This window comes from Hevea brasiliensis, chromosome 3, assembly GCF_030052815.1.
Source record: "Hevea brasiliensis isolate MT/VB/25A 57/8 chromosome 3, ASM3005281v1, whole genome shotgun sequence".
Classification (NCBI taxonomy): Eukaryota; Viridiplantae; Streptophyta; class Magnoliopsida; order Malpighiales; family Euphorbiaceae; genus Hevea; species Hevea brasiliensis.
The window spans coordinates 100840370-100853778 of NC_079495.1; the positions used below are offsets into that span (position 1 = coordinate 100840370).

The 13409-nt window shown below is 35.7% G+C and overlaps 1 protein-coding gene and 1 non-coding gene across 2 annotated transcripts; one reads left to right on the forward strand and one right to left on the reverse strand.

The window, feature by feature from the left end:
- Positions 1–4295: 4295 nt before the first annotated feature.
- On the reverse strand, positions 4296–4402 carry LOC131178816 (small nucleolar RNA R71). The gene has a single exon (XR_009147825.1). It is a non-coding gene; the product is annotated as a small nucleolar RNA R71 (small nucleolar RNA).
- Positions 4403–8234: 3832 nt separating this feature from the next.
- Positions 8235–9815, forward strand: LOC131178427 (uncharacterized). Its single transcript, XM_058143382.1, has 3 exons — positions 8235–8599; positions 9311–9427; positions 9575–9815. Exons 1-3 carry the CDS (start codon positions 8235–8237, stop codon positions 9813–9815), a joined length of 723 nt encoding a protein of 240 aa, XP_057999365.1.
- Positions 9816–13409: the final 3594 nt, after the last annotated feature.

The window sequence follows — 13409 nt, forward strand, 5'->3', positions numbered from 1 at the left end:
TGACCAAATGAACAGTAACTGTTCATTTGGTCATAACTCGAGCTAGGTAGGTCAAATTGACCTGAAATTTTACCAGAAATTAGATATGATATAGACCTAAAACTTTCATGAAGAACACCAACCCAAATTAGGCCATTAACTCATTCAAATCATTGAGCAAAGTTAAAATTACTGTACTGAAACTCTGCAGAATTATCAGTTGAGCAGCAATGTTTGGATGGCTATAACTCTCTCTAGAAAACTCGGATTTAGGCGATTCTTGAACCGATGGAAACCTGAGACATAGTAGAACATTTCATATGAAGAAAGTGAGACCAAATTATGAACTTAACTTGATCAAATTACTGACCAAAGTTAGATCAAAATCTGCTAAAACCCAAAATTGCAGCATGAACAGTACATGTGAACCGTAAACTTATTTTGGCCATAACTTGAGCTACAAAACTCCGATTGAGGTGATCCAAAAATGAGAATACACTTAAGACAATAAGGAACATTTTCTATGAAGGAAGTTTTGTCAAATTCCAACAGTAGATCGACCAATGGAATAGTGCAACTTCGGAGCACAAAACCGAAAATTGGCAATTTTGCCAAAATGACCTATGCTTTGAAAAAGTGACCAAAACCAACAAGTTTCATGAACAAAATGTGGTATGTGGGTGAAGTTGGAGTTCCCATACCTATTAATCCTTAGAAAGTCAATTATTTGACTTAAATAGTGCAGTGAATAGTAACCCGAAACACAAAATTTTGAGAACGTCGAATTTAACACGTTAGAAATAGGTAAATGCGAAGTTAAAATTTATTTTGGGATTTATGTTAAGTTCTAGTACTGAAACATTGTAAAATTTTGTGTTTCAGTTGAAAAGAATATCGGGAAGGAACCCGAGGAAACGAGTCGAGGTTAAGGGACGACTCGCTTGAGGTTTGTGCACAATAAACCCTATTTAAGCATTTTATCCTTGAAAAAATTGATTTATTACTCATTATGAATTCATGAATTTTTGTGTTGCCACCTTGTGATCACATTGTAACTTTGGAAAATTGATTTGATTTTTGTATGCAATATTTGAATGAAATGTTTGAAACGAATTTTTGATTCACACTTAGCATGACAGTTACTTATCATGCCTCCTCCATTTATGGGGTTGAGATCGTTTATTTTCCTCCCTCTCTGGCTTGCCAGTTGAGGTTGTAGATCGGATGAGTACTCATTAGCTAGCTAGCCACCTCCCTCATTGGTTTCGATTAATGGGGTTGAGATTGCTTTGTCGTGGTGTACAACACGGCATTGATCGGAAATTTTGTGTCATGGCTTAAGTTGTGTACGACTTTGGCAACACTGTGTTTACGCAATTGTTTGACTAAACTGTTGTTTAATATATTATTTGACAAAATGAGTTGTTATGAGCTTGATATTTGTGAAATGTGATTGTGAAGTATTCAAATTATGTTTCATCAATAAATGATTTATGTATCACATTTTAAATCTTTATTGTGCACCACTGAGTATGTTTATACTCAGCGATAGTTTAATTTACTGTCGCAGATCAAAGCAAGGAGAAAGCAGCAGAGAGAGTCATGGAATTGACAAGATCTTTTGATCCCTTTTTGTACGGTATTGTTTTATACCCTTATGGTTATTTTGATGTAAATATCAGTAATGTTATAAGTATCAATGTAAATTGAGCATTGTAAATAAATTGTAATAATATTATTTTGGGTTTGTTTCAGAATTTAATATTTGTAAACATGAATTTTCTACTTTATGTTTTGTAAATGAAGATATTAAATACTTTGAGATGAGAAATCTTGATTTGTATTGTGAAATTATTTGAAGTGCCTTGATTGAGTTGATTTGAGAATTATTGGTGGTTGGGAGTTGTGAAATATTTTTGGAAGTGCTTTTTACAGGTATTTGAAGAACTAGTTTCTCAAAATACAGAGGGAACTCTGTCAAAATTTTTATAAAATTTGCGACAAAATTTGAATGGACAAAATTTTTTACTAGTATTTAAACTTTGAATAAATGGTTTTTAATTCTTACCAAAATGCTCACCACTTCCAAAATGTAAGAAAATTGTTTTAAAATCCCTTGTAGGGTACTTAATGAGTTATCGGTAGGTGAAGTTCGGTAGTTCATTAAGTATTCTACGGGAGCATGTTATGCCTTACGGAGGGATAAGGTGTGACACGCATAACTTGCCGCATAAGTTATGCAGTTCTGCATAAGGAGAAGAAACTGTCCCCACTACTTGCCGAAATCTGCATAAGTTGCCACATAACTTATGCAGATTCGTGCCTCCCTTATGCAACCTCACAGAATTGTGCATAACTTATGCAGTCTTGCACCTTGCTCATGCAGTTTCGCATAAGAGAGCCAGAAACCAGCTAAAAACTGCATAAGGGACTGCATAACTTATGCAGTCCACTCATGCAGTCCCACAAAGACTTCATAATGAGCTGGCAGAAGATTCCCTCAGAAAATCACACCTCAAACACACCATTTTAGGGCTTCTTGTCAGAAAAAAGTTATAAATAAACCCTTATCCCATTTTAGAAAGAGGAGAAAAGAGGGGAAGAAAAAGGAAAATGAGAGGGCAACAGCTGAAGAGTCAAAAACATCTCCCACACCATTTCCAATCAGATTTGGAGTTTTCTTTCCCCTATTGCATTTTTCCTACCTTTCTAGTATTGGGTTTCTTGTTTCTTAGCTTAGATTAAAGCTTTATTTCCATATTAACTCAGAATATCTTGTAAATATTATGGATAGTGAGTAGTTTTCATTTGATTCTGGAGTAAGGGATGTAATATTTGAGATATTTTGTGGATTTTGATTGGGTAATCCATATTTTGTGGTCTTAATGAGTTTTATTCATTTCTTGTGTGCTCAATGACATGCTTAGTGTAGGATCCCATTAAGTATTGTTCTTAATCCATGGTTGAGGCACCGAAAGGAGAAAACCTTGTGATAGATAATCAAGAAATTGGACTTAATTAACTTAGATCTAGAAATAGACTAAGGATTAAGAGGATTTACATATTAATTAAGGAACTTAGTGGGTCTTGATTAATTTTAACTCCACGAAAGTAGGATTAGATTGATTAAGGCACTCTTTGTCCCACTCGAAAGGGTATTCAAAGGATTTAAGAATTAATCTCCTTAAAACCCATAGGTTCCACTAGATTGGATAACTAATTTAAAAAAATCCCAAAATAGCTTGAATATGAACTCCCGAACTCCGGAATCGCATTTGTTTATCATTGTTAATTTTCAATTGAATTTAATTACTTGCCATTTTAAATCTTGCTATATTTCAATTTGCTTATTTTAATTTGATGCAAATTTAGTTAAATCATTACATTGTTAAATAGATCATTAATTTTACACATATAGAATTCATACTTCAATATCCATCAATTTATTGCTTTAATTTTAAAAATAGTTTAAATTAGTCAACTTTTTATATCAAAAATTCAATCATTAACACAACTCCTCGTGGGAACGATATCTTTTCTATATTACTTGTACGACCCGTGCACTTGCGATTGGGCCACATCAAGTTTTTGGCGCTGTTGCCGGGGAGTTGTTTGTTTAAGATTGAATTCTTGATTATTTTAGTTGTTTATAGTTTTATCTTTGTTATCTTTTCATTTTGTATTTGTTTGTTCTTTTTAGGTACTCTTAATCTTTTATGAAAAGAGCTAGAAGCACAAGTGACACATCCTTATTGTTTGATCCTGAAATTGAGAAATTTTGTAAAGCCAACAAGAAAGAAACCAGAAAAAGGAAAGAAGCCTTGAGAGAAACTGAAATTGAAGCAGACATGGCTGATGAAAGAATTAGAATTGATGGCGGTAACGCTGGAAATGGTCGAAATAATGAAAATGTAGCCCAAGGTGAAGAGGTTGTAAATGCTAATGTGCCTAGGGGAAGTATGATGGATCATGCTTTTCCTCATTTTGATGATTTGAGAGAAAGTATAGCAAGACCAAGAATTGAAGCAAATAGTTACAAGATGAATTTTGGAGTTCTTCAAATGATTCAAAATTCCCAATTTGGGGGACATCCTTCTGAAAATCCACACACACATCTAAAGAAGTTTGCTATGATTTGTGATATGCAAAAACAACCTGGAGTATCTGATGATGCAGCAAGATTGAAGCTATTCTCATTCTCTTTGAAAGATAGAGCATTGGATTGGCTTGATTCTTTACCTCACAACTCCATTACAAATTGGGAGCAACTCACTGATGCATTTCTTGCATAATATTTTCCACCTGGAAAAACTCAAGAATTGAGGAATCAAATGACAGCTTTTAGACCAAGAGAAGATGAAACTCTCTATGAATCATGGATGAGATGGAAGGAATTAGAGAGACAATGCCCACATCATGCCATTCCGAAATGGATGATAAATCAGAATTTTTACACCAATGTTACTCCTGCGATCAGAGGGATTATTGATGCTCAAACAGGAGGAGAATTTATTATGAAGCATGAAGATGAAGCTTATGAGCTATTGGAGAAAATTGCAAAGAATACTCATCTTTGGAGTAGTCCAAGAGGACCAGCTCCAACTCAAAAGAGGCAAGCTGCTGGAATGTATGACCTTGATCCATTCAACATGATTAATGCAAAGTTTGATGCACTTACAAATCTTTTGGCTAAGAAGATGGAAGATTTAAGTATGTTGGTTAGTTCATCATCATCATCTGGAAGTTCACAACAAGTTGCTTATGCAGAAGGAACTACCAGCTGTGGAGTAGACTATGGAGAGCAAGCTGCATATGTTGGTAATTATGGAAACAAACAAATGGGGAATCCTTACTCTCAAACTTATAATCCAACTTGGAGGAATCATCCCAACTTTTCATGGGGAAATCAGCAAAATCAAGTTCCAAATCAGAATCTTCAACCACAACAGCAACAAGGAATTCCATATCAGCAAAATAGGCAACCATTGCCTAATTTTCAGCAGAGAAACATGAATCCTGCACCTCCACCAAAACAGCAAGAACAAAGTTCCACCACAGAAGCTTTATTACAACAGATTCTTGCTAACCAAACTAAGCATGATGAGGAGATGAGAGAGATGAAAGCAAGGCTAGAACAGATGCAAACACATAACAGAATGTTGGAAAATCAGATTGCACAACAAGCATCTTCCTTAAATACCAAGTCTTTTGGAAAACTTCCAAGTCAACCAGAGAACCCAAGAGAGCAGTGTCAAGCTATTACTTTAAGAAGTGGGAAAGTTGTAAATAATGAGAAGAGTGAAAAAAATGAGAAAAGTGAAAATAGTGAGAAGAGAGAAAATGAGAAAGAAACTTATGAGGGTGCAAAACAAGAAAGTGAGAAAAAAAGTGCAGAAAAATGTAAAAAGGAAATTGAAGAGAAGGAAGAGAAATATATACCTCCAGAGCCTTACAAGCCACAACTTCCCTTTCCGCAAAGATTTCAAAAAGCCAAGCTTGATAAGCAATTTGGGAAGTTCTTAGAGGTTTTGAAGAAGCTATACATAAATGTGCCTTTTATTGATGCTCTTTCACAAGTGCCCTCTTATGCAAAATTCTTAAAAGAAATTCTCTTAAACAAGAGGAAACTTGAAGACCATGAAACTGTAGCTTTGACAGAAGAATGCAGTGCTATCCTCCAAAGGAAACTTCCTCCAAAGCTCAAGGATCTAGGGAGTTTTTCAATTCCATGCCACATTGGGGAATCATGTTCTACAAAAGCTTTATGTGATTTAGGGGCAAGTGTAAGCCTTATGCCCCTCTCCATTTATGAGAAGCTTAACATGGGAGATCTTAAGCCAACTCACATTTCTCTTCAATTGGCAGAAAGATCAATTAAATATCCAAAAGGGATCTTAGAAAATATACCACTAAAGGTTGGAAAATTTTACATTCCAGTTGACTTTGTCATTTTGGACATGGAAGAGGATTCTCATATGCCAATCATTTTGGGGAGACCTTTCCTGGCTACAGCTGGTGCTTTGATTGACGTGAAAGGTGAAAAGCTTACTCTTAGAGTCAGAGAGGATTAGTTAGTCTTCAATATTGGCAATGACAAGAAGAAGCAACATGAAAATGTAGACTCTTGTTTGAGAATTGATATAGTTGATGAGTTAGCAAAAGAGCACTTTAGAAAGAGCTATCCAAAGGCTTCTCTTGAAAGTTGTCTTGTCCATGAAGGGACTATCAATGATAAAAATCCAAAAGAGGCTGTATTTGCTCAATATTTGAAGAGTAATCTACCTTGTCATATGGCACCAATCTTTCAACTTGAGCAAGTGGAGAAAAATGAGGTCAAGCAACCATCTCTCAAAGAAAAAGATGCACCAAAGGTCATCAAAAAAGAAATGGTTGGATTTTTAGACAAAGTAACAAGGATCTTCTTATGTGATGGAAAGAAAATGAAGTATAGATTCATTGAAGCACCTATTGGAAATAGAGGCAATAAATTCCAATTCCAGCCACCATGAAGCATGACAAGGGTCAAGCTAAGGACCATAAATTAGAGCTCTTGGGAGGCACCCCAAGTTTCTTTATTCTGTTTTTATTAAGTTTATTCTATTTGCATTATTTTTGTTTTAAATATCCCTCAAATTCAATTTTGACATTGTTGAATTCTTCCTTTTGTAGATGCATTTTGAAGGACAAGAGGCTATTGCACTGTTGGAAAGTTATTCTTACTTGATATTTTAATTGTCTATTTCCCCAAAACTGATTTGTTTTAGTTGCCTTCGTTGCAGATTCTTTTGGCTTGTGCAAAAAAAGTTTTTGTGAGCTAATTCTACAGCATATGTTGTCAACTATTTCTTATTGGCTGAGGTTGGGTGTATTATTTTCATATATCTATGTTTTTAATGTTAATATGATAGTAAGTGGGTCATTTTTGTAGTTTTGAGCTTATTTGGGTTGTGAGATTCAAGGTGGATATACTACATTTTCTTGGCATAACTTGGAGAGTCCATTCTCATTTGTGGATCAATGCAACTTTATGCAGATTTTATTGAGTCTTTAATGCGCTAAATGCTAATTTGCAGAATTTGAGTTGAAATGGCATAATTCACAAATGCCTCTTATGCAGAACTCACTTCTACAAGCTTGTATGATGTAATTGTGTTAGATTTTGTATACATTGATGTGTTTTTGGTGATAATTTCTCATGATTTATGCTTCATAGAATTATATTTCTTCATTCTAGTGTATTTTTCAAACTTGCAAATCATTTTCAATTGTAATCTCAATCTTGTTGAATTGCATAGGTAACTGCATAGCTTATGTAGCTTTTAGACCACAAATTTTGCCATTTCTCATCTTTGCTAAAACCTGCATAAGCCATTGCATAACTTATGCAGTTCTGCATAACCACAATTTTTGTCATTTTTCATCCTTGCTGCAATCTGCATAAGGATGTGCATAGCTTATGCAATTCTGCATAGCCACATTTTTGTCAAATTTCATTTCTGCCGAAACTTGCATAAGTGTGTGCATGACTTATGCACTTTTGCATGACTTCAAATCCTGCATTATCTCTTTCTGTCGAAATCTGCATAAGGGAGTGCATAAGTTATGCACTTCCGCATAACCACACTTTCTGGAAATCAAAAATCTGCCGAAACTTGCATAAGTTATGCACTTCCGCATGACCAACTTTTCTGGAATTCCACTTTCTGCCGAGACTTGCATAAGGGAGCGCATAAGTTATGCACTTTTGCATGACCACATTTTCTGAAATTCCAAAATTTGCCGAGACTTGCATATGGAGAGTGCACGGCTTATGCACTTCTGCATGACTACAATTCCTACACTTCCATTATTAGCCAAAACTTGCATAAGTCAGCGCATAAGTTATGCACTTTTGCATAACTAATTTTTCACACTCTTTATCTTCCACCGAAACCTGCATAAGAGAGTGCATAACTTATGCACACCCATTCTCCCCTTATGCAGTTTTACACATGTCCTGTTCAAATCAAAAAAAATTTTTCGGCACCCACTTTCCCACCTCTACTTCCCGTCATTCCTGTTCACGCCTTTCCCCCATGACCATTTTTCTTGGCATCACTCCTCTTTCCCACTCCCCTTTTCACCGCCCTATGCCCTAACTCCACTCTGCCTCTTTTACTTTCTCCATCACCTCCTCCATTCTCACCATCGACAACGCCATGGAATAGCCTCTTCATTCCCCTCAAACCTCCCCTCTCCAAGTCTCGCCCTTGGCAATGCGGCCCCCCAACCCCGATTCGTCTCCACAACAAACCCCTCCACCACCTCCCACAGCCACCTATAGGAGGAAAATCCGGTCGAAATCCACCCGACCCATGGCTTCTGCACCTCCTCTCACAAAATGCAAAGGCCCACCTACCACTCCACTTTTAGAGCCTCCACCAAAAAACCCCAAAACTTCAGCCTCCACATGCCATGGGGTTGGCGTTTCTATCTTTACCCCACAAGCCAAATCACCCTCTTCTAACAAAAAGCAAACTTCAGCAGCAACACAGGTATCTAAACTACCTTGGCCCCTCCCTGATGCAACTCACAAGGCAACTTTTAAGAGACTCAAGGATAGGAAAGTGCAACCCACTAGGTACATTTCTGCAGATGCCCTCCAATTAATTGGTTTATTTGATAATGTGGTTGCATACCTTGATGGTTTAGGTTGGATGGAATTTGTGCATAAACAAGAACTAGTTTATCCAGCTCTAGTTTTGGAATTTATTTCCTCATTTTCTGCTACTCTGAAATTACATGAGATAGATTACAAGCCAACTATGAAGTTTAGGTGTTTGGGGCAAAATAGAGAGCTATTATTAGACCAATTTCAAAGTATTTTTGGGTTTGCAATTGATGGACTATTTAGGGTGCCATATATAGGCATAGAGGTAGCAAATAAAGGTGTTTGGAATGCTGTTCAGTTTTGGAGGAGTATCACAAACCAATCTCAGAGTTTTTATGCTGGCAGATCCAAGACCTCTCAAATACTAGACCCTGCACTTAGATTTATCTATAGATTTATTGCTAGTACTATCTTGGGCAGAGGGACTAGTTCTGGTGTTGTTGGAAAATCTAAATTGTTCATGCTATGGTGTACTTTTCACAAAGTCAAAGTTTCTCCTAGTTATTTCTTTTGTGAGCATGTGTTACATATTGCTACCAAATCTATAGGTGATATAATCATGGGTGGACTCATAACTGTTATAGCTAAGCATTTTGGTTTTAATCCGGAAGAGCATCCTCTACCAGCACTTTCAGACACTCTATATTTTGATGCTACTCACCTATACAAAACTGGATTCAGTTTGCCACCTTCTGACACTGCACAACCAGCAGCAAATACAGGACCCACTGCACAACCAGAGGCACAATCTATACCACCAGTCCAACAGCATTCTACTGAACCTACACCACCCACTCAGTCTGCATAGGATATCCGAGCAGATTCTGCACAGCCTACACCTTCTGCAGCTGAACCCTCTTCATCCACAGCACCTCTTCCCTTCAACACTAAAGCCTTATTCACCTATCTTGAGAGGCTTAGTGATGATGTATACTCTATGGATAGGAAGCTTGAAACTGGTCTTGCTACCCTCAAGGATTGTCATGATCAACTCTTTGATTTTGTTATGGAAACCAGAGATAAACAGCAAGAGTTAAAAGAGATGATGAAGCAACTCATGGCTTTTCTGGGAATGCCACCTCCACCTCCATCACCTCCTCCAGAACCACCCCTTCGGCAGCAACCAACTCCATCCAGTCCTTTAGCAGCATCTTTGGACAAGGGCAAAACCATAGAATTATATTAGTCTTTATTTTGCTTTTGTTCAAACTTCTAGGAGTTTTTCTTTTTGGATGTGTTGAAACAATTTTAGTTTGCCTTGAATTATGTTTTCTTGAAGTTCTATTGGATGGCTATTCCATTAGTTTTTCATTGATTCTCATTGCCTTTACTGCCCTTTTGTGCATACTTGTCCATACACTGTATATATTTCCATGCCTCTGCTGGTGTTTGCACATTTTTCCTTGCTATACCATTATGCAGCAGCTTTTGAATATACTGCATAGGCTGTAAAACTCCTTATGCAAATGTTCTGCATAGCCTGTGCAGTTCCTTATGCAACTCATGCAGAACTGCACAGCATATGCACCCTCCTTATGCACCTGTTCTGTACAACATTTTATTCTGCATAACCTGTGCCATTTCTTATGCATCACCATCATCTCTTGAATTCTCATCTGCTCTATACCAGGTAACTCTTTCCTTTTGCTCTTAAATTTAACTATTCCTGGTTATTCCTCTTTGCTTTGAGTTTTGATAATGCACTGCTTGAGACATTGAGGACAATGTCTAATTTTGAGTTTGGGGGTGTGCATTTTGATTTTTGCTATATTTTTTTCACATTTTGAGTATAGAAACATCTCATCCCATTCCATTTACATATATTGTAAATATTTTACATATACATCCATACATACATATACATAATACATTTACACACACATTATACATCACTTAGAAATTGTACACATTGCATACAAATAGATTTCCTCCATTTAGTTGATGCATTGCTCATTTTTAGGAATCATGCATCATGCATTAAAATCTTTTGCCAAATCCCTTGAGTATTGAAAAGTTGCCTATGAGAGTAATTTGACTTACCTTTAGTTGGGTTTGTGGATTGAAAGTTTCCCAAGAAGTGCAAAGTTTTGAAGTGTTTATCCCTTGCCTATATCTTCTTAGCTAAAAAGCCAACCAACTAGTCCTTTAGAGATTGGAGTGTTTAGAGAGAGTTATTGGATATAAGGTAGTCAAATGATGTCTCACCAATCCTAGAACAAATTTTTTAAACCTTTCAAGGCGAAATACCAGCTTGTACTTGAAAAGAGAGATGATTAGGCATTCTTTGATTTAAATCTTCTCATTTTAAACCTTTAGCCCTTTTTCCTAATTATAATTGACCCTTGCAAACCCCTTTGAGCCTTTTTATTCCTAATTTTTCTTGAAACCCTTATTGCTACCCAGCCAATGAACTAAACACTCCAACCCTTTTCATGAGAATAATTATTTATAATATTAGGTACATAAAAAAAAAAGAAAAAAAATATATACAATAAAAAGGAGAAGAAATGCTTATCATCTTGTAGAAGTGCTAGTATATGTGCTTTTCATTATTGTCATTCAAATTGAAAGAAATCTACCCAAAGTAATTAAAGGAAATGAGTTTGGGGGTGGCATTTTTAGGGACAATCATCAAAAGAAAATGCAAGATACAAGTTTAAAGTATCAAAATGTCCCTCCATTTTTATGTGTTTTGTAAATTATGCTAGCACTTGACAATTCTCATTGTGTATTTCTCTCGTCCATATATATAAAAAAAAAAAAGAGAAAAAAATAATAAAATAGGAAGTGTACCTTATGTTGTCAAGATTGAAAATATTCTCATGCTTTGAATCCTTTTTACCCATTTTTCTTCTTAGCCTCATTTGGAACCCCATGGCCCCATTACATCCCTAAAAGACCTTTAATCTCTTGATAGTACTTGCTACATTAGTGGAGATAGGAGTAGGGAATTTGCCTATGGGATTGGAAAATTATCCATTCATTCATTTAATTTCATCATTCTATATAGAGACACTTTGACTATTGATTGTCCTAGTATTCCTTTTGAGCATGACTCTCTCTTTTGATTGGTTGGTTTGGGAATTTTGAATGATAATTGACTTGATGGCTAAGCGGTGAAAGCTTGGATAAGCATTAGATTCTTTGCATTTTGAAGGATGGGTATATGGATTGTTGGTATGGCTAAAGGTGTGTTAAGTTACTTTAATGGGTGATTTTCATAGCTCTTTGGATAAGGCACCCCTAAAAATTGCATCACATTTTAAAGTTTGCTTGAGGACAAGCAAAAGCTTGAGTTTGGGCGTATTTGATGCATACATTTTGCATAGTCATTTAGGTTTAATTTCATAACCATTTTATTTGATTATTAGTCACTTTTAGCTAATTTCATTAGTTATTTAGATAGTTTTTCATAATTACTAATTTTTTGATTAATTTGTAATTTTACTTTGTTTTGTAGGAAAAATGGTGTTTTTGAAGGAGTAAAAAGAAATTTTGCCATTGAGGAGTAATTTCTACAGCCAAAGATGTCAAAAATAAGTTTCAAAGTTGAAATATGCATTGGCCAAATTGCGCATAACTTGCCGCATAAGTTATGTAGTTCTGCATAAGGAGAAGAAGCTGTCCCCACTACTTGCCGAAATCTGCATAAGTTGCCACATAACTTATGCAGATTCATGCCTCCCTTATGCAACCTCACAGAATTGTGCATAACTTATGCAGTCTTGCACCTTGCTCATGCAGATTCGCATAAGAGAGCCAGAAACCAGCCGAAAACTGTATAAGGGACTGCGTAACTTATGCAGTCCACTCATGCAGTCCCACAAAGACTTCATAATGAGCTGGCAGAAGATTCTCTCAGAAAATCACACCTCAAACATACCATTTTAGGGTTCCTTGTCAGAAAAAAGTTATAAATAGACCCTTATCCCATTTTAGAAAGAGGAGAAAAGAGGGAAAGAAAAAGGAAAAGGAGAGGGCAGCAACTGAAGAGTCAAAAACGTCTCCCACACCATTTCCAATCAGATTTGGAGTTTTCTTTCCCTTGTTGCATTTTTCCTACCTTTCTAGTATTAGGTTTCTTGTTTCTTAGCTTAGATTAAAGCTTTATTTCCATATTAACTCAGAATATCTTATAAATATTATGGATAGTGAGTAGTTTTCATTTGATTCTGGAGTAAGGGATGTAATATTTGAAATATTTTGTGGATTTTGATTGGGTAGTCCATATTTTGTGGTCTTAATGAGTTTTATTCATTTCTTGTGTGCTCAATGACATGCTTAGTGTAGGATCCCATTAAGTATTGTTCTTAATCCATGGTTGAGGCACCGAAAGGAGAAAACCTTGTGATAGATAATCAAGAAATTGGACTTAATTAACTTAGATCTAGAAATAGACTAAGGATTAAGAGGATTTTCAGATTAATTAAGGAACTTAATGGGTCTTGATTAATTTTAACTCCACGAAAGTAGGATTAGATTGATTAAGGCACTCTTTGTCCCACTCGAAAGGGTATTCAAAGGATTTAAGAATTAATCTCCTTAAAACCCATAGGTTCCACTAGATTGGATAACCAATTTAAAAAAATCCCAAAATAGCTTGAATATGAACTCCCGAATTCCAGAATCGCCTTTTTTTATCATTGTTAATTTTCAATTGAATTTAATTACTTGCCATTTTAAATCTTACTATATTTCAATTTGCTTATTTTAATTTGATGCAAATTTAGTTAAATCGTCACATTGTTGAATAGATCATTAATTTTACACATATATAATT